The 23,221-nt window shown below is 40.9% G+C and overlaps 1 protein-coding gene across 1 annotated transcript in view; it reads left to right on the forward strand.

Moving 5' to 3' along the window:
- The first annotated feature begins 1,179 nt into the window (after positions 1–1,179).
- LOC139381462 (leucine-rich melanocyte differentiation-associated protein-like) overlaps positions 1,180–23,221 on the forward strand; it is a 381,245-nt gene continuing 359,203 nt past the window's right edge. The window contains exons 1-2 of the mRNA XM_071125016.1: positions 1,180–1,435; positions 4,803–4,903. Of these exons, the coding sequence (XP_070981117.1) occupies positions 1,394–1,435; positions 4,803–4,903 (143 nt within the window). The 5' untranslated portion in view covers positions 1,180–1,393. The remainder of the gene's footprint in view (positions 1,436–4,802; positions 4,904–23,221) is intronic.

Consider the following 23,221-nt stretch of genomic DNA (forward strand, 5'->3'; position numbering starts at 1 on the left):
AGCTCAAGTCGAGACAGATAGAAAGATTGACATAACCTGCATTTTCATCAGGATATACTGTTTTCATTTGTCGGCTTTAGGCCTATGTATTTTACTTAGTTAATGATGGAAGTTATTGTCTATCTCTGAGTTCTATGCTCTCATTTCTTTAGCCGCTAATGGATCAAATCACAAGTGTATCAACGTGTCAGTATGGCAGAGGCTAATGCTCTTTCCATAGTCTAATTTTAACCTTTAGATTTTTTTAAATGTTACTTTAGATGTCTATGATTAACCACGTGACAATGATTTTGAGAAATGGAAACATGTTTATTGAAATGAAACTGTTCCATGAAAATGTGCATATAAAAATATTCATAAATGGCACGCAGATCGGTAGACATTGTAGGATAAATTGTAAGCTTCCCCACACTTGAAACACACGAGCTGTCTATGGTCTTTACTATTACACCCATTTAAAAAACGCTTTTGCGTCAAATGCCCTTCCAAGTGATTCGTTCTGGCGCAGTGTCTGCCCCAGTAAACACCAAGCAAGCAAAAACAGTTATCAAGTAAGTGTAAATCCCATATGTCGTTTTGGAGCAAGTTTTGTGTTCTACAACACTGATGATTTCCAATAGGATTGTACTGATGTGAATGGATTAGGCGTACAGTGTTTTGATTCTATCAATCACCTCCACCTGTTCCAGATGCGTTCTTCTTCAAAATGTAATCTCTTTAAACCCCTAGGCTACATGCTGTCTGCGGAGTCTGATGAGAACTTTTAATATTTTATTTAGCCATTATTTAACTCTTAAAATCTTCACTAGTGCACGGCCTAGTTTTGAGCTCTCCAATAGAAGTTGAAAAATTGTGACACAACGGAGTTTCCGCAGCCACGTATCGCCTTTTTTCTCAAATGTATCTCATTAAAATCTGAATGTAAACCTTACCTTAACCACACTGCAATACCTATGCCTAACTATAACCTTACATTTGTCTTGATGAATGTTTACGATAGGCCAGCCAATTTTGACGCTGTGGTAACTGAAGGTTACGGTTAGTCATAAGGTTGGCAGTGTGGTTAAGGTTAGCGTTAGAAGAGAAATTGTACAAACAGGCAGGGTTTAGACATAATTATGACTTTGTGACTGTGGTAACTACTGACGGCCCATTTCAGTATTAGCGCGTTTCCGTATTAGGTCTGCTGATTCGTAGGAATCACGCGGAAGTAGTAAATTAGACGCACCAAGTAGTGCAAATCACCAACCAAAACAGTGACATTTTGGAAAACTAATGAAAGTAAAGTTAATTTTATTTTAAACAAGAGGACATGTGCCAGTTCCATTCCGATAGTTAGGTTATTCCGTAGAGGTAGCGTATAGTCGCTGAATTGTCATCATCAGATAGAGTTATGGCATGCAGCGACTCTATGGTGTCAATGAATGGAACTCAAGTAAGTGTGAACTATTTAAAATAAAAAGTTTGTCTCTTGTATGTGATATTTAAAACGAATAGTAAGTCAGACAGTCGGATAGTTGTCAGTGTTTGTCGTTCAGAGTGTATGTTTTGTGTGTTCCGTGTTTTTTTGGTAGGCTATGCTGCATTGCCTCCGTTATGCATAGCCCAAGAATGTAGCCTACTGCGAGCATACCCTTAACCTGTTAAGTTAACCCGTCCAAGGACCTTATGTTATGTTCAGAGGCAAACTGTCACTGGCAGCCAATACAGCCAAATACTTAATCTAAACGTAAATCGGTTCTAGAAACGTTATGCCCTCTACTTTTATATCACAACAAAATAATTTCACAAATGCTAAATATACACGTACACTGTTTTTAACCGGCTTTTACACAATTTCAACCGAGAGTAGGCTACTTTTCAGTTCAACACGTTTTTGGCTGTCGTTCTGTTACACACAGGTGTTCAGCATGCTATATAGCTAATGATTGGCTGACAGCCGTGGTATATCAGACCTTATACCACGGGTATGACAAAGCATTTATTTTTACTGCTCTAATTACATTGGTAACCAATTGATGAGAGATAAGACCACCTAAATTCAACAAAAGGCTAACTTTGGGGGTCTCTAAATAACGCTAATTTAACAATATACCTATTTGTTTAAAATGCAATTTGTAGTCTACTGCTATGGTGGTAAATATGGAAATCAATGCTTATTCCAAATGAAAAGAACACTCTCACCTCAGTGTCATGGTTTAAACCATTTTAATTTCATGTGGCTGCACTTGTCATCCTGGGTCGGTCCTGTGTTTTTAGACCCTTTTCAGGTGTCCCGACTTTTCTTTCTACAAAAAGGTCCTATTGTCAGCGAGACACATCAATTAATTCAAGCTTCAAGAGTGTAAACCTTATGACAATCGGCAAATGTCATTACACTTTTTGGTGTTCTGTAACATATTTATCTTTCCATATATCAAATGGGTGTGTGCACAGTGAGTGCCCTGTTTGGATGCTGGAATGAATTAACATGTGCAGGTAGCCTACTTTTTGAAGTGATTTGTTTGACAATCAGAAACATCATGACTGACTGTTCATGCCACATTAAAGTTGCTACTTTTTTTATCCAATTTTTTGTGGTATCCAATTTGTAGTTAGTCTTGTCCCATCGCTGCAACTCCCGTAAAGACTCAGGAGAGGCGAAGGTTGGGAGCCATGCGTCCTCCGAGACACGACCGCGCCAAGCCGCACTGCTTCTTGACACACTTCTCACTTAATCCCGGAAGCCAGCCGCACCAATGTGTCGGAGGAAACGACGAAAAGCTGGCGACCAAAGTTAGCGTGCAGGCGCCCGGCCCGCCACAAGGAGTCGCTAGAGCGCAATGGGACAAGGACAATCCCAGCCGGCCAAGCCATGAAAAAATAGAGAACCCCCTGAATGTCACAGTATAATTCAAACTCTTCCTAAAGGCTGTTCATGCACACCAAAAAAAATCACGAGGCAAGCTGAAGTTCAGAGGCTGAAGTTTACGCCCTTTGATTTTTGTTTGGTCAACTGTAGAGATTCTTCAATTAAGTGTTTGTTGCCATTCAGCAAAAGATGAATAGTTTTCATTCACATTTTTTCCCTTGACAAATACTGCACAAAACATCTTAGTTAATGTAAAATTGTGTGACTAAGATCTCTTTTGCAAAAACGTCAAAATTAATGACTAATTTCTTGAGTTATTTTAGATTAATTCTGACTATTTTGAGGAAGTGTATACTGGCTACGGTGTCTCAAGATGGGTAAACAATACTATTCTCACTTTTTTCTTGTTTTTCAAGCAAATTACTTTTTAAGGGAGGATGTGCATACACGTTTGGTTCGCTTAGCTGAGTTCGGATAGGCACCAGCCGAACCCGAAGCATGCAGAAGGCTTAACCCTATAAAGGTGTGTAGAATTATTTTTGAAAATGATTTCTCGCTGATATGAAGGTTATGTTTCAAATGTTTCCAAAACCGTATCACAAAAGAGGCGTATCAACATTTAGAATGAGCTTTGGTTCAGCATCGTAGCACCCCCTCAACTAATCAAAATGGACGTGGAGTCATGAGAAGGGCTACAATTTGCTATGCTACTGTCATGTGACACAAATAAAAGAGAACTCCTGCGCAACTGTAGTGGTATGATGCAACTAATTTTATGAAGTATGAAATCGCGTCACAGCAGCTGCACAGACAAAGCTTTATAAACTACTCAGAGTTTTTATCAATGTGTTAAAGCTGAACATAGTTGTGTACACATGGCAGGTGTGTACAGAGTCACTATCCTGCAACTGTACCTGAAACGTTACAGAGTATGTTTAAATGAAAGTGACAATGTAACTTACCAAGTATCATACCTGGAAGGTCTCTCACATTGACCTAGCAATCAAATGAATGAAAAGACACTCACTGTCTAATATTATTGGATGTGTGTCTGATAGAGAACGTGTGGTTTTTCGTGTCATATGTTTTACAAGTCCTCAGGTTAGGCTTGGGTGATATACCATATACCAGGTTATTTAAAATACAGATAGTATGATTATTCTTTTTTATTTTTTTTGTGGTGGGGGGACCCCCGCCTTGCAGGGGCTGCGGGGGTGTTTTCTACACCACTGCTTATAACTAACTATACGTTATGCATATCTATAAGAAATCTAAGATGTGTCAAATAAATCCAGCTCAGGGCTCCAGCTATGCATTTGGTTTGCTAATTTGCTAGCTAAGTGGCTAGATGTCAAGATCAAGCTTCTTGGTGACAGCAGAGACATGCAATCCCCTCCTGAATTAAGATCCATGTTGCCTAAATTGTTTTGTGCGTCAAATAGCGCCCCGTGTGTGCATATTCAGTCATACTGTATACCCCGGTATGGTACAGAAGCTGTATGAAAGTCTGGATAACCCTACCCAACCCTACCTCAGGTCACAAACAAGGTAAACCACTCACTATATACACCACCTACTGTGCTCCATGAGCTTATACACACATGCACTCCACCATAGGTTATTTAGGCTATTCTTACTCACTTTAACCCAGAAACGGACTGGCCACAGGGCAATTTGTGCAGATGCCAGATGGGCTTGTCCATCTTTAGCCCAGTGTGCCTTTAGAAAATGTTGTTGTTTTTTGCACACAATAATCATTATTTGAATAATAATGGGGTCTTCAAGGGGGGGGGGGGGGGGATGTGCACGTGTTATCAAGGAAAAAAATGGGATTGTGTGTTAGAAATGTCCTGGCCGATTTCTGGTTCCAGTCTCTCCGTGCTATAATCTATTCATTTGCATGTTGTGTATTAATTTAAATACGGTGCATCTCTCTGTGGTTGTTCTACAGGTTTCCTATATTGGACATGACTGTGAGGACATCCCAGAGTACCTTGGAGAAAGATATGGACTCTTGACAAGACGGCTAGATCTCAGCTTCAATCAGCTAAGGTAGGAGATGAGCTGAGATGAGTCGTGAATACTATCATGGACACAGTGTTGCCTTGAGTGGTAGTGGTGCCTTAAGTGGTGTAGTGGTGCCTTGAGTGGACCTTTGTGGTAGGTCACATCTCTTATTAAAGCTACAATATATAACGTTTTGGGTGACCCGACCAAATTCGCATAGAAATGTGAGTTCTAGATTTTTCATTCATGTTGAAAGCAAGTCTAAGAAGTGGTAGATCTGTTCCCAAGCGATTTCTGTATAGTGCATTTTTAAGGAAGATACCACTATGTAATCAAGTCTTTATAAATTATTATATGCATATATATACTGAACAAAAATATACATGCAGCATGCAACAATTTCAAAGATTTTACTGAGTTACAGTTAATAGAAGGAAATCAGTCATTTGAAATAAATAAATTAGGCCCTAATCTATGGATTTCACATGACTGGACAGGGTCTCAGCCATGGGTGCGCCTGGGAGGGTATAGGCCTGCCTACACACTTGGGAGCCAGATCCACCCACTGGGGAGCCATGCCCAGCCAATCAGAATACTTTTTTTTTCTTCCCATAAAGGGGCTTTATTACAGCACCCCCCCCCCCCCCCCCCAATTGCACGCTCCCTCAAACCTTGAGACATCTGTGGCATTGTGTTGTGTGACAAACCGCTAATTTAAAGTGTCCTTTTATTGTCCCCAGCACAAGGTGCAACTGTGTAATGATTATGCTGTTTATTAAACTTCTTGATATGCTACACCAGTCAGGTGGCTGGATTATCTTGGCAAAAGATAAATGCTCACTAAAACATTTTAGAGAAATATGCTTTTTGTGCATAAGGAAAATGTATGGGATCTTTTATTTCAGCTCATGAAACATGGGACCAACACTTTGCATGTTGTATTTATATTTTTGTTCAATGTATGTCCTGTACTATTTAAAGTCATGCTGCCACCATATATCAATATATCTTATATCCTATATGGATTAAGATGGAAAGATCCCAATGTGCCCATGGAGACCATGGAGACCCTCTTTAGACATGACTCACTCTGTTCTTTCTAAAAGGTTCAGTTTTAGTGCCAGGCATTATGATTTTCAAGTTTTCCTTTTTGAATTTACATTGTGCTTGGCTGGCATCGTCATTAAATCGGAAACTAGCACATTCAACTCATACAAGTCTGTATTTGATGTCCATCCATGTCTGATGGCGTGGAAACCGGCCGCTAGGGACAACAGTGAGTGCTTTTACCTTAAAGTAGGTTTCGGTTTTGTTAGGGAGTTGTGGACGGGTATTGCGGATGTGGATAAGCATCAGCCTGAACTTAAATTTAACCATCAACTCCAAATGTTTAAGGTTAACTTTTAACACATTTGGAACAACTTCAACTTTTTATTTTATATACTTTCTTTTCACGTACATCAGATTAGTTACCGTAACAATCTTTGGAATTGGACAATTTTCATTTAGGAAACCCATTTTTCCCAGTATTCTTGGCCTCGTGTTCTTAAAGCAAAGGTCATACGCTCCATATAGTGTATTTATTTAATATACTATATGTAATGTCTACCCATTGTATCATGGTGGGAGGGTCTTTTTGTAGCCATTTCCTAGTGACAGCCTTTTTACTGGCTGCCAGTAGGACGTTCAAGAGGTACTTTTCTCTAGTGTGTAAGTAATCGGGAATTTCACCAAAGTACAAAAAAATGAATGTTTTGTTCCATGTCAAAACCCATTATTTTTCCAATGTTAGATCTTATTTCTCCCCAGTAAGATTCAATAGCAGGGCGGGACCAAAAAATATATGAGTGATCCACCGTTGATAGCCCGCATTCTCTCCAAAATGGGTGTTGGGAGCCAGTGTGTTTTGATTTCAGTTTAGGTGTTATGAAGACATGTATAACATTCTTCCAACAGAATTCTTACCAAGACCTTGAGTTCATAGAGCTTAAGTGAGTCGTCACATGTTCATCCATGTTATCAGTTATTTCAATGTTAAGTTCCTCCTCCCACAAAATGTGAAATTTGAGAAACATGGATTGATCTAATTCTGACATGAGAGCTGGTAGAGTTAGCTACTTGTCATAGATGTGAGAGGAGCAACATCTTTGCCATATCTGCATTAAGTGCAATTTAATATGTTCACATTATGTGCATTATGTGGTTTGGCATGTCATAGGGACATCAAAGACCATGTAAGAGCATCAAGCTGCGTACCAAATGGCACCCTATTTACTAAATAGGAGCACTATATAGGGAATAGGGTGCCATTTGTGAGACACTCAGAGCACCAGAGAGATGGGTTGGCTGGTACCAAGCTGTGGCCGGATAAAAGGCCTGATCAATAAATGTGACATGTTAATGCAGGGGCCAAATAAAATAAAAGACCCTTCTGACAGGACCTGAAGAATCACCTTGTGGCAGCTGGTTCAGAGGGATGGACTGGGGGAGGGAGGGTGGTGCCGTCTCAGTCATCTCAGCAGCAGGACTGGCAAAATTGATCTGACAACTAAAAGAGGAGAGAGGATGGTTAGAAGGTGCTTTTGTTTCAAAAACCCTTTCTTGACCTGTCAGGGCCTTGAAAGGCCTCTGAATGGAGGCTCTTTTTGTCACGTCGTCGAAAATTGTCGTCGTCTTAAGGCAGTTATCTGTGCTGGAAATGTGGATTCTTCTTGTTTAATTGATTCACTTTGTGCCCGAGTCCTGTCACATTAATAATTGCTAAGTCCCGTGCCCCTGCCCAGTGTTTCATGAATAAATGTGTGCTTATCAGAGCATTAATATTCCTAATGAACCGCAGCGATTGGAAAACGAGCGTTGCCTTGACTGGAGTTTGATTTGCCTGCCTTTTCATTCGCTGAGGGTGTCAAACTCTGAATGTTTCAGACATGATTGCCCCCCTTGAATGCGAAACAAAGGCAATGTGCTAGAATTTGTAAACTGCATACTCCTTCAATGTATGTAATAGTGTTAGACTGGTTTGTAATAGGGTGTTTCTATGTTGGGTGTTGAGTTGTTATTACACAGTTAACAATTAGTAGGCTAAATGTTTTAGTAAATATGTTGTCATTCTAAAGCTGATGACATTATTTTCCAATCAGCTTAATCTTTAATAATATATTAGTAGGCTTGAGCGGTATACCGGGGTATTTGGAAGTAGCCTCGGGATAGTTTTTCAGTACCGTCAATACCTATTTCTTTGAATTTTTTTAAACAAAAATGTGAATATTTGTAGCTTCTTTTTAAATAAATACCTGCAGTCAACTTGTGCAATACATTAGGAGATGAAGCATATCGTGTACTTCATTTCACCTGCCACATTCTTTTTCATTATGAAGCTTACCAGTATGCACCAGTCACATGGTGTTTGTTTACAAGCACCCAATGACAAGAGACTGGCGCCTTGTGAGTCACTCACTGTTGTGCAGCAGGCACCAGGTGATCTAATTACAGTATGGAATTCACAACTAAATGTTTTCCAGCTAGATATTGTATAATTATTAAGTAAACTGTCTAAAATGTTGTGCATTTGGTTTGCTAATTTAGTAGCTAGTTATCTAGCTAAGTAGTTAGCTTCTTGCTAAATAAAGCTTCTCTTGGTAACAGCAGAGAATCCCCTCGTGGATCAAGATCCTTGCTGTCGAATATTTGTTTTGTATGTGCAACAAACTGTGAGTAGCATTTTTTTGTTATTTGCATAACTTTATGAGCTGGGATGTCAGACTTGCAAGTAGTTCATGTTAGAAACCAGGTCTCCATCCAACCTTTTTATGCGAACCCAAGCCTATGGGTTCGAAGCTTCAACCTCGCAGCACACACACACTTACCCACACACACACCAACTGATTAATGGACTGCTGAATGTTTTCTTTCCTTTTCACTTGCTTTGTTCTTTTCCAAGTTAAGCCTTTCTCTGAGACGCTACCCAGGAAAGGGCTGAAATAGCCTCTATTGATATATGTAGCCTTATAAATGTTGTTTTATTTAACTAGGTTAAAAACAAATTCCTATTAAATAAGGTTCATGAAATCAATAACTTGATAACATCAGATAAATTCATATATTAGCTATTTTTGAGACGCGCATGGATAATTCCTTTAATGATACAGCAGTAGCAATAGAAAGGTATAACATCTATAGAAAAGACAGAAATGCTTATGGGGAGGTGTTGCTGTGTATATATATATATACAGTGCCTTGCGGAAGTATTCGGCCCCCTTGAACTTTGCGACCTTTTGCCACATTTCAGGCTTCAAACATAAAGATATAAAACTGTATTTTTTTGTGAAGAATCAACAACAAGTGGGACACAATCATGAAGTGGAACGACATTTATTGGATATTTCAAACTTTTTTAACAAATCAAAAACTGAAAAATTGGGTGTGCAAAATTATTCAGCCCCCTTAAGTTAATACTTTGTAGCGCCACCTTTTGCTGCGATTACAGCTGTAAGTCGCTTGGGGTATGTCTCTATCAGTTTTGCACATCGAGAGACTGACATTTTTTCCCATTCCTCCTTGCAAAACAGCTCGAGCTCAGTGAGGTTGGATGGAGAGCATTTGTGAACAGCAGTTTTCAGTTCTTTCCACAGATTCTCGATTGGATTCAGGTCTGGACTTTGACTTGGCCATTCTAACACCTGGATATGTTTATTTTTGAACCATTCCATTGTAGATTTTGCTTTATGTTTTGGATCATTGTCTTGTTGGAAGACAAATCTCCGTCCCAGTCATTAGTCTTTTGCAGACTCCATCAGGTTTTCTTCCAGAATGGTCCTGTATTTGGCTCCATCCATCTTCCCATCAATTTTAACCATCTTCCCTGTCCCTGCTGAAGAAAAGCAGGCCCAAACCATGATGCTGCCACCACCATGTTTGACAGTGGGGATGGTGTGTTCAGCTGTGTTGCTTTTACGCCAAACACAACATTTTGCATTGTTGCCAAAAAGTTCAATTTTGGTTTAATCTGACCAGAATACCTTCTTCCACATGTTTGGTGTGTCTCCCAGGTGGCTTGTGGCAAACTTTAAACGACACTTTTTAGTGATATCTTTCTTCTTGCCACTCTTCCATAAAGGCCAGATTTGTGCAATATTCGACTGATTGTTGTCCTATGGACAGAGTCTCCCACCTCAGCTGTAGATCTCTGCAGTTCATCCAGAGTGATCATGGGCCTCTTGGCTGCATCTCTGATCAGTCTTCTCCTTGTATGAACTGAAAGTTTAGAGGGACGGCCAGGTCTTGGTAGATTTGCAGTGGTCTGATACTCCTTCCATTTCAATATTATCGCTTGCACAGTGCTCCTTGGGATGTTTAAAGCTTGGGAATTTTTTTTGTATCCAAATCCGGCTTTAAACTTCTTCACAACAGTATCTCGGACCTGCCTGGTGTGTTCCTTGTTCTTCATGATGCTCTCTGCGCTTTTAACGGACCTCTGAGACTATCACAGTGCAGGTGCATTTATACGGAGACTTGATTACACACAGGTGGAGTGTATTTATCATCATTAGTCATTTAGGTCAACATTGGATCATTCAGAGATCCTCACTGAACTTCTGGAGAGAGTTTGCTGCACTGAAAGTAAAGGGGCTGAATAATTTTGCACGCCCAATTTTTCAGTTTTTGATTTGTTAAAAAAGTTTGAAATATCCAATAAATGTCGTTCCACTTCATGATTGTGTCCCACTTGTTGTTGATTCTTCACAAAAAAATACAGTTTTATATCTTTATGTTTGAAGCCTGAAATGTGGTAAAAGGTCGCAAAGTTCAAGGGGGCCGAATACTTTCGCAAGGCACTGTATATATATATATCATTCATTCATTCAGAGCCATATCCCTGTAATGCTTAGAGAAGATCTCATGTCAAGTGTTATTGTAGTGCTTTGGTTGCAGGTTCACCTGCCTCATCTAAATACTATTATTTTGTTCTGTTTCTATAGGCCACCAAGTGCGAACAGTCAGTATCTAAATAATGTGTATGAAATGCTTGATGGTGTATGTGATGTAAACAGAGAGGTCTACTTTCGTTGGGTACCTAAATATTGATTGAGTTTCATCAAGCTGTCCACTCAAGAGGAAGCTTTTCACTTGAACTAGTGTCTGTAATCTGGTTCAGGTATAAATCAACCCCCATGGTTTTTACAAACACTACAGGAACAAGATACTCCACATGTATTGATCACATGTTTACTATTACTGTAGAACTGTGTTTTAAAGCTGTATCTGTACCCATTGGATGCAGGGATCACAATATAGTATATAGTATCCAGGAAAGCCAAGGTTCCAAAAGCTGGGCCTAAAATATTGTAAAAGAGATCATAGAAAAGATTTTGCTGTGACTCTAATGTGGATGATGTTACAAATATTTGTTGGTCTGATGTGATTAATAAGGATCATCCAGACGCTGCACTTGATGAATTTATGAAATTGCTTCTTCCAATAATTGATAACATGCACCTGTTAAGAAATTGACTGTTAACTGTTAAGGTTCCATGGATTGATGAGGAATTGAAAAACTGTATGGTTGAAAGAGATGGGACAAAACGAGTGGCTAATAAGTCACTGCAAATCTGACTGGTTTACTTACTGCAAATTGAGAAAATATGTGACTAAACTCAACAAAAACGGTATTATGAAGCCAAGATCAATGATATAAAGAATTATGAAAATAAAACTTTGGAGTAGTTTAAATAAAATGATGGGCAGAAAGACAAATTAAACTCCATCTTTCATTGAATCAGGTGGCATCACAAAACCATTTGATGGTGCCAATTATTTTAATGATTTCTTCATTGACAAAGTGGGCAAACTTAGGCAGGAAATCCCAACAACGAACAGTGAGACATCGTATTCATGCATAAAAACTAAAAAACATGAAGGAAAAGCATTGTAAGTTTGTATTTTGTAAAGTTAGTGTGGAAGAGGTGAAACACTATTGTTATCGCTCAATGACAAACCTCCTGGCACTGACAACTTAGATGGAAAGGTACTGAGGATGGTAGCTGACTCTATGGCCACTCCTATCTATCATAACTTTAATCTGAGTCTAGAGGAAGGTGTTTGTCCTCAGGCCTGGAGTGAAGCCGAAGTCATTCCGCTAGCCAAGAGTGGTAGAGGCCTTTATTGGTTCTAACAGCAGACCTACCAGCTTTCTGCCAGCTCTTAGCAAATACACTCAGCAAAAAAAAGAAACGTCCTCTCACTGTCAACTGCATTTTATTTTCAGCAAACTTAACATGTGTAAATATTTGTATGAACATAACCAGATTTAACAACTGAGACATAAACAAAACAAGTTCCACAGACATGTGACTAACAGAAATGAGGGGGGGGGGGGTCAAAATCAAAAGTCAGTATCTGGTGTGGCCACCAGCTGCATTAAGAACTGCAGTGCATCTCCTCCTCATGGACTGCACCAGATTTGCCAGTTCTTGCTGTGAGATGTTACCCCACTCTTCCACCAAGGTACTTGCAAGTTCCCAGACATTTCTGGGGGGGAATGGCCCTAGCCCTCACCCTCCGATCCAACAGGTCCCAGACGTGCTCAATGGGATTGAGATCCAGGCTCTTCGCTGGCCATGGCAGAACACTGACATTCCTGTCTTGCAGGAAATCACACACAGAAAGAGCAGTATAGCTGGTGGCATCGTCATGCTGGAGGGTCATGTCACCATGAGCCTGCAGGAAGGGTACCACATGAGGGAGGAAGATGTCTTCTCTGTAACGCACAGCGTTGAGATTGCTTTCAATGACAACAAGCTCAGTCCAATGACGTTGTGACACATCGCCCAGACCATGACGGACCCTCCACCTCCAAATCGATCCCGCTCCAGAGTACAGGCCTCGGTGTAACGCTCATTCCTTTGACCACCACCCCTGGTGAGACAAAACTGCGACTCGTCAGTGAAGAGCACTTTTTGCCAGTCTGTGTCTGTTCCAGCAACGGTGTGTTTGTGCCCATAGGTGACGTTGTTGGCGGTGATGTCTAGTGAGGACCTGCCTTACAACAGGCCTACAAGCCCTCAGTCCAGCCTCTCTCAGCCTATTGCGGACATTCTGAGCACTGATGGAGGGATTTTGCATTCCTGGTTTAACTCAGGCAGATGTTGTTGCCATCCTGTACCTGTCTCGAGGTCGATCAACTGTCCGTTCTGTCTCCCTGTAGCGCTGTCTTACTCATCTTACAATACAGGCATTGCAATTTATTGCCCTGGCCATATCTGCAGTCCTCATGCCTCCTTGCAGCATGCCTAAGGCACGTTCACGCAGATGAGCAGGGACCCTGGGCATCTTTCCTTTGGTGTTTTTCAGTCAGTAGAAGTACCTCTTTAGTGTCCTAAGTTTTCATAACTGTGACCTTAATTGCCTAGCGTCTGTAAGCTGTTAGTGTCTTAACGACCTTTACACAGGTGCATGTTCATTACTTGTTTATGGTTCATTGAACAAGCATGGGAAACGGTGTATGGCTGCTGTCCCTGTACAGGGATCAACATGAGCAGAAATTTCAGAGTGACAACTAATAGTACTCGATACAACTCAAACTTTCATTAAAACACACATGCAGGGTACTCAATTAAAGGTACACTCGTTGTGAATCTAGCCAACATGTCAGATTTTTAAAATGCTTTTCAGGGAAAGCATGAGAAGCTATTATCTGATAGCATGCAACCCCCAAAATACCCAAAGGAGACGTAAACAAAATAATTAGCGTAGCCGGCGCTACACAAAACGCAGAAATAAAATATAAAACATTCATTACCTTTGACGAGCTTCTTTGTTGGCACTCCTATATGTCCCATAAACATCACAATTGGGTCTTTTTTTCGATTAAATCCGTCCATGTATACCCAAAATGTCCATTTATGAAGCCCGTCTGATCCAGGAAAAACCGCTTTCCAAAACGCAACGTAATTTTTAAAAATAAAAAAAGTTGCCTATAAACTTTGACAAAACACTTCAAACTACTTTTGTAATCCAACTTTAGGTATTAGTAAACTTTAATAATCGATCAAATTGATCACGGGGCGATCTGTATTCGATAGCAGCAAGTCTTGAAATCATGGTCCATATTCTCCCTTTCATAACTTCCTCCCTTTTTTTTGTGTTTTTTGTGAACAGTTTTCCTTGGGATTTTGCCTCCTACACACGTTCTGTTATAGTCACAGACATGATTTAACCAGTTTTATAAACTTCAGAGTGTTTTCTATCCACACATACTAATCATATGCACATACTATTTTTCTGGCATGAGTAGCAGGACGTTGAAATTTTGCACGATTTTTAACAAAAAGCTGCAAAAATTCGCAGCCTCTTTAAGAGGTTTTAAACCCTTTACAATGAAGATCTGTTAAGTTATTTGGATTTTTACGAATTACGATTTTACGATCCTGAAAAAGGAACGTTTATTTTTTTTATTGCTTAGTTTATACATTTTAAAACATTCTTTACATATTTTTTCTTTTTTTTTTTTTTTTTTTTTTTTTTTGAATTTTACCCCTTTTTCTCCCCAATTTCGTAGTATCCAATTGTTGTAGTAGCTACTATCTTGTCTCATCGCTACAACTCCCGTACGAGCTCGGGAGAGACGAAGGTTGAAACACAACCAACCAAGCCGCTGCTTCTTTAACACAGCGCACATCCAACCCGGAAGCCAGCCGCACCAATGCGCCGGAGGAAACACCGTGCACCTGGCCACCTTGGCTAGCGTACACTGCGCCCAGCCCGCCACAGGAGTCGCTGGTGCGCGATGAGACAAGGACACCCCTACCGACCAAGCCCTCCCTAACCCGGGCGACGCTAGGCCAATTGTGCGTCGCCCCACGGACCTCCCGGTCGCGGCCGGTTACGACAGAGCCTGGGCGCGAACCCAGGACTCTGATGGCACAGCTGGCGCTGCAGTACAGCGCCCTTAACCACTGCGCCACCCGGGAGGCAAAACATTCTTTAAATTGAACCAGTGGGTTAACTGCCTTGTTCAAGGGCAGAATGACAAGAGTTTTACCCTGTCAGCTCGGGGATTCGATCCAGCAACCTTTTGGTTACTGACCCAACGCTTTAACCACTAGGCTTCCTGCCGCCCCAAATATATATACACACAGTACCAGTCAAAAGTTTGGGGACACCTATTCCAGGGGTTTTCTTTTATTTTGAGTATTTTCTACATTGTATAATAATATTGAAGACATCAAAACTATTAATTAACACATATGGCATCATGTAGTAACCAAAAAAGTGTTGAAGAATCTAAAATATTAAAATATATTTAGAATTGTTTAAGGTAGCCAACCTTTGTCTTGATGACTGCTTTGCACACTCTTGGCATTCGCTCAACCAGCTTCATCTGGAATGTTTTTCCAACAGTCTTGAAGGAGTTTCCACATATGCTGAGCACTTTTTGGCTGCTGTTCCTTCACTCTGCAGTCCAACTCATCCCAAACCATCTCAATTGGGTTGAGGTCGGGTGATTGTGGAGGTCAGGTCATCTGATGCAGCACTCCATCACTCTCCTTATTGGTAAAATAGACCTTACAAGCCTGGAGGTGTGTTTTGGATCATTGTCCTGTTGAAAAACAAATGGTAGGCTCACTAAGCGCAAACCAGATGGGAGGGCCTGTCTCTGCAGAATGCTGTGGTAGCCATGCTGGTGCCTTGAATTCTAAATAAATGACAGACAGTGTCACCAGCAAAGCATCCCCACACCATCACACTTTCTCCTCCATGCTTCACGGTGGGGACCACATATGCGGAGGTCATCCATTCACCTACTCTGCGTCTCACAAAGACACGGCGGTTGGAACCAAAAATCTAAAATTTGGACTCCTCAGACCAAAGGACAGATTTCCACTGGTCTAATGTCCATTGCTCGTGTTTCTTGGCCCAAGCAAGTATCTTCTTCTTATTGATGTCCTTTAGGAGTTATTCTTTGCAACTGTTCCACCATGAAGGCCTGATTCACGCAGTCTCCTGTTGAACAGCTGATGTTGATGTCTGTTACATGAACTCTGTGAAGTGTTTATTTGGGCTCCAATCTGAGGTGCAGTTCACTCTATTGAACTTATCCTCTGCAGCAGAGGTAACTCTGGGTCTTCCTTTCCTGTGGTGGTCCTCATGAGAGCCAGTTTCATCATAGCGTTTGATGGTGTTTGCGACTGCACTTGTAGAAACTTTGAAAGTTTCCATATTGACTGACCTTCATGTGCTAAAGTAATGATGGACTGTCGTTTCTCTTTGCTTATTTGAGCTCTTCTTGCCATAATATGGACTTGGTCTTTAGGGATTTCTTCTGTATACCACCACTCCCTTGTCACAACACAACTGATTGGCTCAAACGCATTAAAGAAATTCCGCAATTAACTTTTAAAAAGGCGCGCCTGTTAATTGAAATGCATTCCAGGTGACTACCTCGTGAAGCTGGTTGAGAGAATGCCAAGAGTGTCCAAAGCTGTCATTAAGGCAAAGGTTGGCTACTGTGAAGAATCTCAAATGTAAAATATATTTTGATTTGTGTAAAACTTTTGATTACTAAATAGTTTTGATGTCTATATATATATATATATATATATATATATATATATATATATATATATATATATATATATATATATATATATATATATATATATATATATATATATAGACATCAAAACTATGAAATAACACATGGAATCATGTAGTAATCAAAAGTATATATATATATATATATATATATATATATATATATATATAGGACAGACTTCAAAATCTACTACATGATTCCATGTGTTATTTCATAGTTTTGATGACTTCACTATTATTCTAGAATGTAGAAAATAGTAAAAATAAAGAACCTCTTAAATGAGTAGGTGTGTCCAAACATTTGACTGGTACTGTATATATTTTTTTACATTGAATGCAATATAGCCTACACTGGACCTATATGAATTATAGCTCAATTTGAAGCATGTGATGTACCCTGAAACTAATATGTAATCCTGTAAAGACACTTGATTATTATAAAAAGCTAAAATGTTGATACAAAAACCTGTCTACCAAGTCGTTGGTGGAATATTAGGTTTCTACATTATAAGAGCACTATTTACCTATTGAGATGCATTTAAATACACAAAAAATACATTGAAACATTACATTTGATCTCTACAAAATAAACCAAGAATGTTTAAAGTAAAGTATTTTTGAACGTTCTGTACGTTTGGCGTTCTCAAACAATGGACTTTGACATCAGTAGAGGAACCAGTCAAGCAACTGCAGCATATTTCTGTAACAGAGGCCTTAGAAATAACTAGATAAAGGATTCATATTTTTTATTAAATCGATAGCCCATTGCCTAATACCAGAATGACGATGGACCTGCCAATTCATTAATATAGGTATCTGATACTAGAAATACAAATATGTCTTGAGGATGCACATAAACCTATATGATCAATGGCTTGCACTTCACATTTGCAACATTGATCATGCAATGCGTGTGTTTAGTTGATGGCTTTTACCTACCTATTTTTTTTGAGGGGGATAATAATCACTGTTGAAATATGTATCATTAACTAATTTACTGGAACATGACAGCCAGCCAAAGGTAGGCTACCTCGTTTTGAACTACTTATTGCTAGTTATTGATTTATTGAAACAACCGTAGTAATAGTTGAAAGTTGGCTGTTGCGTTGGAAATAAGGAGAAAAGGCAATTAATTATATTACAAGCGGCGCCCAGCCCATCAATCAGGAGAATGGGACATTTCCATGTCCACCAGCTTTGCACAGTTTCAGTAATCGTCATAACTGTATCTACAGTAGCTATTCATCACTGTAGCTAGCTAGCTAAACTAGCGAGTGCTTTTACAACTTTCATTAGCAGTAGGCCAATGTTTTGAGGTGGGAAATGCACACACCATAGCTCCAGGGCCCGGTGGTCCCATCTTGGGCTGCCAACTCTTCTCTCTCTCTCACTCACACACACACATATATATATATATTTGAAGAGGGGGATGACCGCGGCAGCTTTCCAATCTTTGGGAATCTCAGACGGTACGAAAGAGGTTGAACAGGCGAGTATTAGGGGTTGCAACAATTTTGGTAGATCATTTTAGAAAGAGAGGGTCCAGATTGTCTAGCCTGGCTGATTTGTAGAGGTCCAGATTTTGCAGCGCTTTCAGAACATCAGCTATCTGGATTTGGGTGAAGGAGAAATGGGGAGGCTTGGGCGAGTTGCTGTGGGGGGTGCAGGGCTGTTGATCAGGGTAGGGGTAGCCAGGTGGAAAGCATGGCCAGCCGTAGAAAAATGCTTATTGAAATTCTCAGTTATAGTGTATTTATCGGTGGTGACAGTTACACCTAGCCTCAGTGCAGTGGGCAGCAGGGAGGAGGTGCTCTTATTCTCCATGGACTTTACAGTGTCCCAGAACTTTTTTGAGTTTGTGCTACAGGATGAAAGTTTCTGCTTGAAAAAGCTAGCCTTAGCTTTCCTAACTGCCTAAATGTGTTGGTTTTAGAAGATATCAAGGTCTGCATTTATGTTCCTTGTACTTGATCGCATCACATTAACAACTTGATGTTCAGAATCAAATATTTATATCTTTGACATTTTACTAATTCATTATTCCTATTTAGTTTGGTTAAGGAGGAATCTTTGTCAGATATCATTACTGGACTTCAAAGGATTGTCTGGACAGGAGAGAAGGGGAGAAGCAATCAAGTATTACCCAAGCCATTTGGGACTGATAGTATTGGTTGATTGATTGTTGTGGATTAGTTGTTGGATTAGGCTACAAACCATTTAAATTCCCTCTAAATTTGTATTACGGGTAAGTCTTGTATTCTTGTCATCAAACTTTTCCAGCTCCCACCATCTCTTAGGGCCAGTATTTCATTTCTGACCACATGAGCTGACCAACAAAAACTCTGGCTCCTGTACGTTCAGGAGTTTTTCTTGGTCAGGTCATGTTGTCATGAAAAACTCTTGTCCCTGGCCTAGTGATAAATTGCGTAGCGTAAATGGACCACCCTTTAATAAAATATTTCTCTGTGATGATTGGAGGCTGTGAAGATCACATGATTCCTCTCTGAGGCCACGGTTGAGTGGAACTGTGAAATTCAATTAGCGAGCAGACATGTGATGGTGATAAAAGAACCAAGAAGTAGAGCGTTGATTCTTGGCATAGCCTTTCTCTCCTCTCTCTCTCTCCTCTCTCTCTCTCCTCTTTCTCTCTCCCCCCCCCCCCCTCTCTCTTCTCTCTTCTCTCTCTCTCTCTCTCTCTCTCTCTCTCTCTCTCTCTCTCTCTCTCTCTCTCTCTCTCTCCTCTCTTCCTCTCTCTCTCTCTCTCTCTCTCTCTCCTCTCTTCCTCTCTCTCTCTCTCTCTCTCCTCTCTTCCTCTCTCTCTCTCTCCTCTTTCTCTCTCTCTCCTCTTTCTCTCTCTTTCTTTCTCTCTCTCTCTCCTCTTTCTCTCCTCTTTCTCTCCTCTTTCTCTCTCTCTCCTTTCTCTCTCTCTCCTCTTTCTCTCTCTCCTCTTTCTCTCTCTCCTCTTTCTCTCTCTCTCTCTTTCTCTCTCTCCTCTTTCTCTCTCTCCTCTTTCTCTCTCTCCTCTTTCTCTCTCTCCTTTTTCTCTCTCTCTCTCTCTCTCTCCTCTTTCTCTCTCTTTCTCTCTCTTTCTCTCTCTTTCTCTCTCTCTCTCCTCTTTCTCTCTCTCTCCTCTTTCTCTCTCTCTTTCTCTCTCTCTCTCCTCTTTCTCTCTCTCCTCTTTCTCTCTCTTTCTCTCTCTCTCCTCTTTCTCTCTCTTTCTCTCTCTCTCCTCTTTCTCTCTCTCTCTCCTCTTTCTTTCTCTCTTTCTCTCTCTCTCTCTCTTTCTCTCTTATTTCTCTCTCTCTCCTCTTTCTCTCTCTCTCTCTGCTCTTTCTCTCTCTCTGCTCTTTCTCTCTCTCTCTCCTCTTTCTCTCTCTCTCTCTCTCCTCTTTCTCTCTCTCTCCTCTTTCTCTCTCTCTCCTCTCTTTCTCTCTCTCCTCTCTTTCTCTCTCTCCTCTTTCTCTCTCTCTCTCTCTCTCCCCTCTTTCTTTTTCTTTCTCTCTCCCCTCCACTCTGGGTTTTAGTTATCCCCATAAGAACTTCCCTTGAGGACAAAGGAACCCAGTCACACGGCCTAATATAATAGAGGGACTGGATGTCCCTGCGTTGTGTGATGAAATGAGCGTGGATAAAGAGGGCAATGACGTAAAGCTGTGTTTTAAAACACGCGGTCTGTCCCTGATGAGATTAACTTTCTGTGCCACCGCCTTTACTTGTTATGAATCACTTCAAAACAAGCGCTTGATGTCTCCTCGCACCTATCAAGAGCCATTTCATGGTACCGCTCTGTGTGTTGACATTTGTGACCCCATTTCAGTGACACCAAAAGTAACACAAGTGCTAACTGCCTTGACAACTGACACTGTCAGACAGTCAGTGGACTGGACTGGACTGCCTTGAGGGTGATGCACTACTCCATGCCATTCTTGTGGAAGACCGTGCCAGAAAGGATTGCTGCTAATATGCTTATTTCCAGTAGCCCAATTGACAGCACTCATCCAGTAACTTGACAATGAGTGCCAATGAAAATGAGGCAGCACCTGTCACTGAGTAGTGTTGGTTTGTGAGCCCCGGTGTGTGTGTGTGTGTGGCTGGGCAGTTAATGCCAGGAAATAAAGTTGGTGTATCAGCCTGTCACACCTACACCTCTCCCCATACCAACCTGTCAGGCTGCCTCATCGATGTGTTGAAAGAATGAGACTTAGAGACACAGAGCCAGATGTGGTTGTTGGAGGACAGGGGTGGATATTGTGTTGTCCATTTAGTTTCGGGTCAAATGGGTGCAGTGTGTGTGACACTGTGCAGTGATGAGAAAAACACTGTGTGTGTGAGAGAGACACTATGATGATGGGGAATACAATGTGTGGACACCACTCTTCTATTTTGATGGTTACCGTTTGAGCCAGTGTCTGTCGTAGGTGCTTGAATCCGTTACCTGTTTTAATATCACATTTGACACCTGAGGTGTGAGGAGCTACAGTGGCTATGAGGCGTGAGGAGAATAAATACTAACGTTATGTGATCGTTTTAGTGCAACAGACAACAGTCACCTCCAACAGTCACCTCCCTCTTCAGATAAACAATGTCGTTGAGACTAACAAGTCACGGCTGTGTTAGTAAGGAGACATTTGACAGGTGTCCTCCTTGTCAACACCACGCTCGACTTCAATTTTCACATCACGTCTAAAATATTTTTTTTATTTGTTAATACTCGGCTGTGTTGTTTCTGATTGCAAGTGAGAGGTATGGGGTCTGTGTATCCTGTTCAGTCTCATCACATGAAGTAGGCATATACTGTAGTGGTACTCAGATCAAGTTGGATGCCAAAGATGCGCACACACACACACACACACACACACTGATTTAGTGCCTGTTCTTGTCCAATCTGTTCTAACGAGTGCTGCACATCTTGTGAGAATTGCAGTCATAATAGCTTATAGCTCAAAGTGAGTCATTGGGTCATAATAGCTTATAACTCCAACCGTTCAGAAGTTAGAGCCATATTTGTAGGAAGGAAACAGAAACCACTCTGTCACAACCGCATTTAGCGGATATCGGAGGTTACTCACGGAACCGCTGTTCTCTAAACCAGGGTTTCCCCAAATTCTGTCCTCGGGACGCCAAGGTTGCAAGTTTTGGTTTTTGTCCTAACACTACACAGCTGATTCAAATAATTAAAGCTTGATGATTAGTTATTTGAATCAGCTGTGTAGTGTTAGGACAAAAACCAAAACTTGCAACCTTGGCGTCCCGGGGACAGAATTTGGGGAAACCCTGCTCTTAACAAAGAGCGTCTCGGCAGGAATGTGTATACATACATACACACATACATACATATACACACATACAGTGGGGCAAAAAAGTATTTAGTCAGCCACCAATTGTGCAAGTTCTCCCACTTAAAAAGATGAGAGAGGCCTGTAATTTTCATCATAGGTACACTTAAACTATGACAGACAAAATGAGAAAAGAAATCCTTTGACAGCTCTTTGGTCTTGGCCATAGTGGAGTTTGGAGTGTGACTGTTTGAGGTTGTGGACAGGTGTCTTTTATACTGATAACAAGTTCAAACAGGTGCCATTAATACAGGTAACGAGTGGAGGACAGAGGAGCCTCTTAAAGAAGTTACAGGTCTGTGAGAGCCAGAAATCCTGCTTGTTTGTAGGTGACCAAATACTTATTTTCCACCATAATTTGCAAATAAATTCATTAAAAATCCTACAATGTGATTTTCTGCATTTTTTTCCCCTCGTTTTGGCTGTCATAGTGGAAGTGTACCTGTGATGAAAATTACAGGCCTCTCTCATCTTTTTAAGTGGGAGAACTTGCACAATTGGTGGCTTCGAACTCAGTGCCTCTTTGCTTGACGTCATGGGAAAATCAAAAGAAATCAGCCAAGACCTCAGAATAAAATTGTAGACCTCCACAATTTCCAAATGCCTGAAGGCACCACGTTCATCGCAAGTATAAACACCATTGGACCACGCAGCCGACATACCGCTCAGGAAGGAGACGCGTTCTGTCTCCTAGAGATGAACGTATTTTGGTGTGAAAAGTGCAAATCAATCCCAGAACAACAGCAAAGGACCTTGTGAAGATGCTGGAGGAAACAGGTACAAAAGTGTCTATATCCACAGTAAAATGAGTCCTATATTGACATAACCAGAAAGGCCGCTCAGCAAGGAAGAAGCCACTGCTCCCAAACCTCCATAAAGAACCCAGACTACGGTTTGCAACTGCACATGGGGTCAAAGATTGTACTTTTTGGAGAAATGTCCTCTGGTCTGATGAAACAAAAATAGAACTGTTTGGCCATAATTGCCATCGTTATGTTTGGAGGAAAAAGGGGGAGACTTGCAAGCCGAAGAACACCATCCCAACCGAGAAGCACGGGGGTGGCAGCATCATGTTGTGGGGGTGCTTTGCTGCAGAAGGGACTGATGCACTTCACAAAATAGATGCAATCATGGGGGAGGAAAAGTATGTGAATATATTGAAGCGACATCTCAAGACATCAGTCAGGAAGTTAAAGCTTGGTCGCAAATGGGTCTTCCAAATGGACAATGACCCCAAGCATACTTCCAAAGTTGTGGCAAAATGGCTTAAGGACAACAAAGTCAAGGTATTGGAGTGGCCATGACAAAGCCCTGACCTCAATCCTATAGAAAATTTGTGGGCAGATCTGAAAAAGTGTGTGTGAGCAAGGAGGCCTACAAACCTGACTCAGTTACACCAGCTCTGTCAGCAGGATTGGGCCACAATTCACTCAAC

Source organism: Oncorhynchus clarkii, chromosome 23, assembly GCF_045791955.1.
Source record: "Oncorhynchus clarkii lewisi isolate Uvic-CL-2024 chromosome 23, UVic_Ocla_1.0, whole genome shotgun sequence".
Taxonomy (NCBI): Eukaryota; Metazoa; Chordata; class Actinopteri; order Salmoniformes; family Salmonidae; genus Oncorhynchus; species Oncorhynchus clarkii.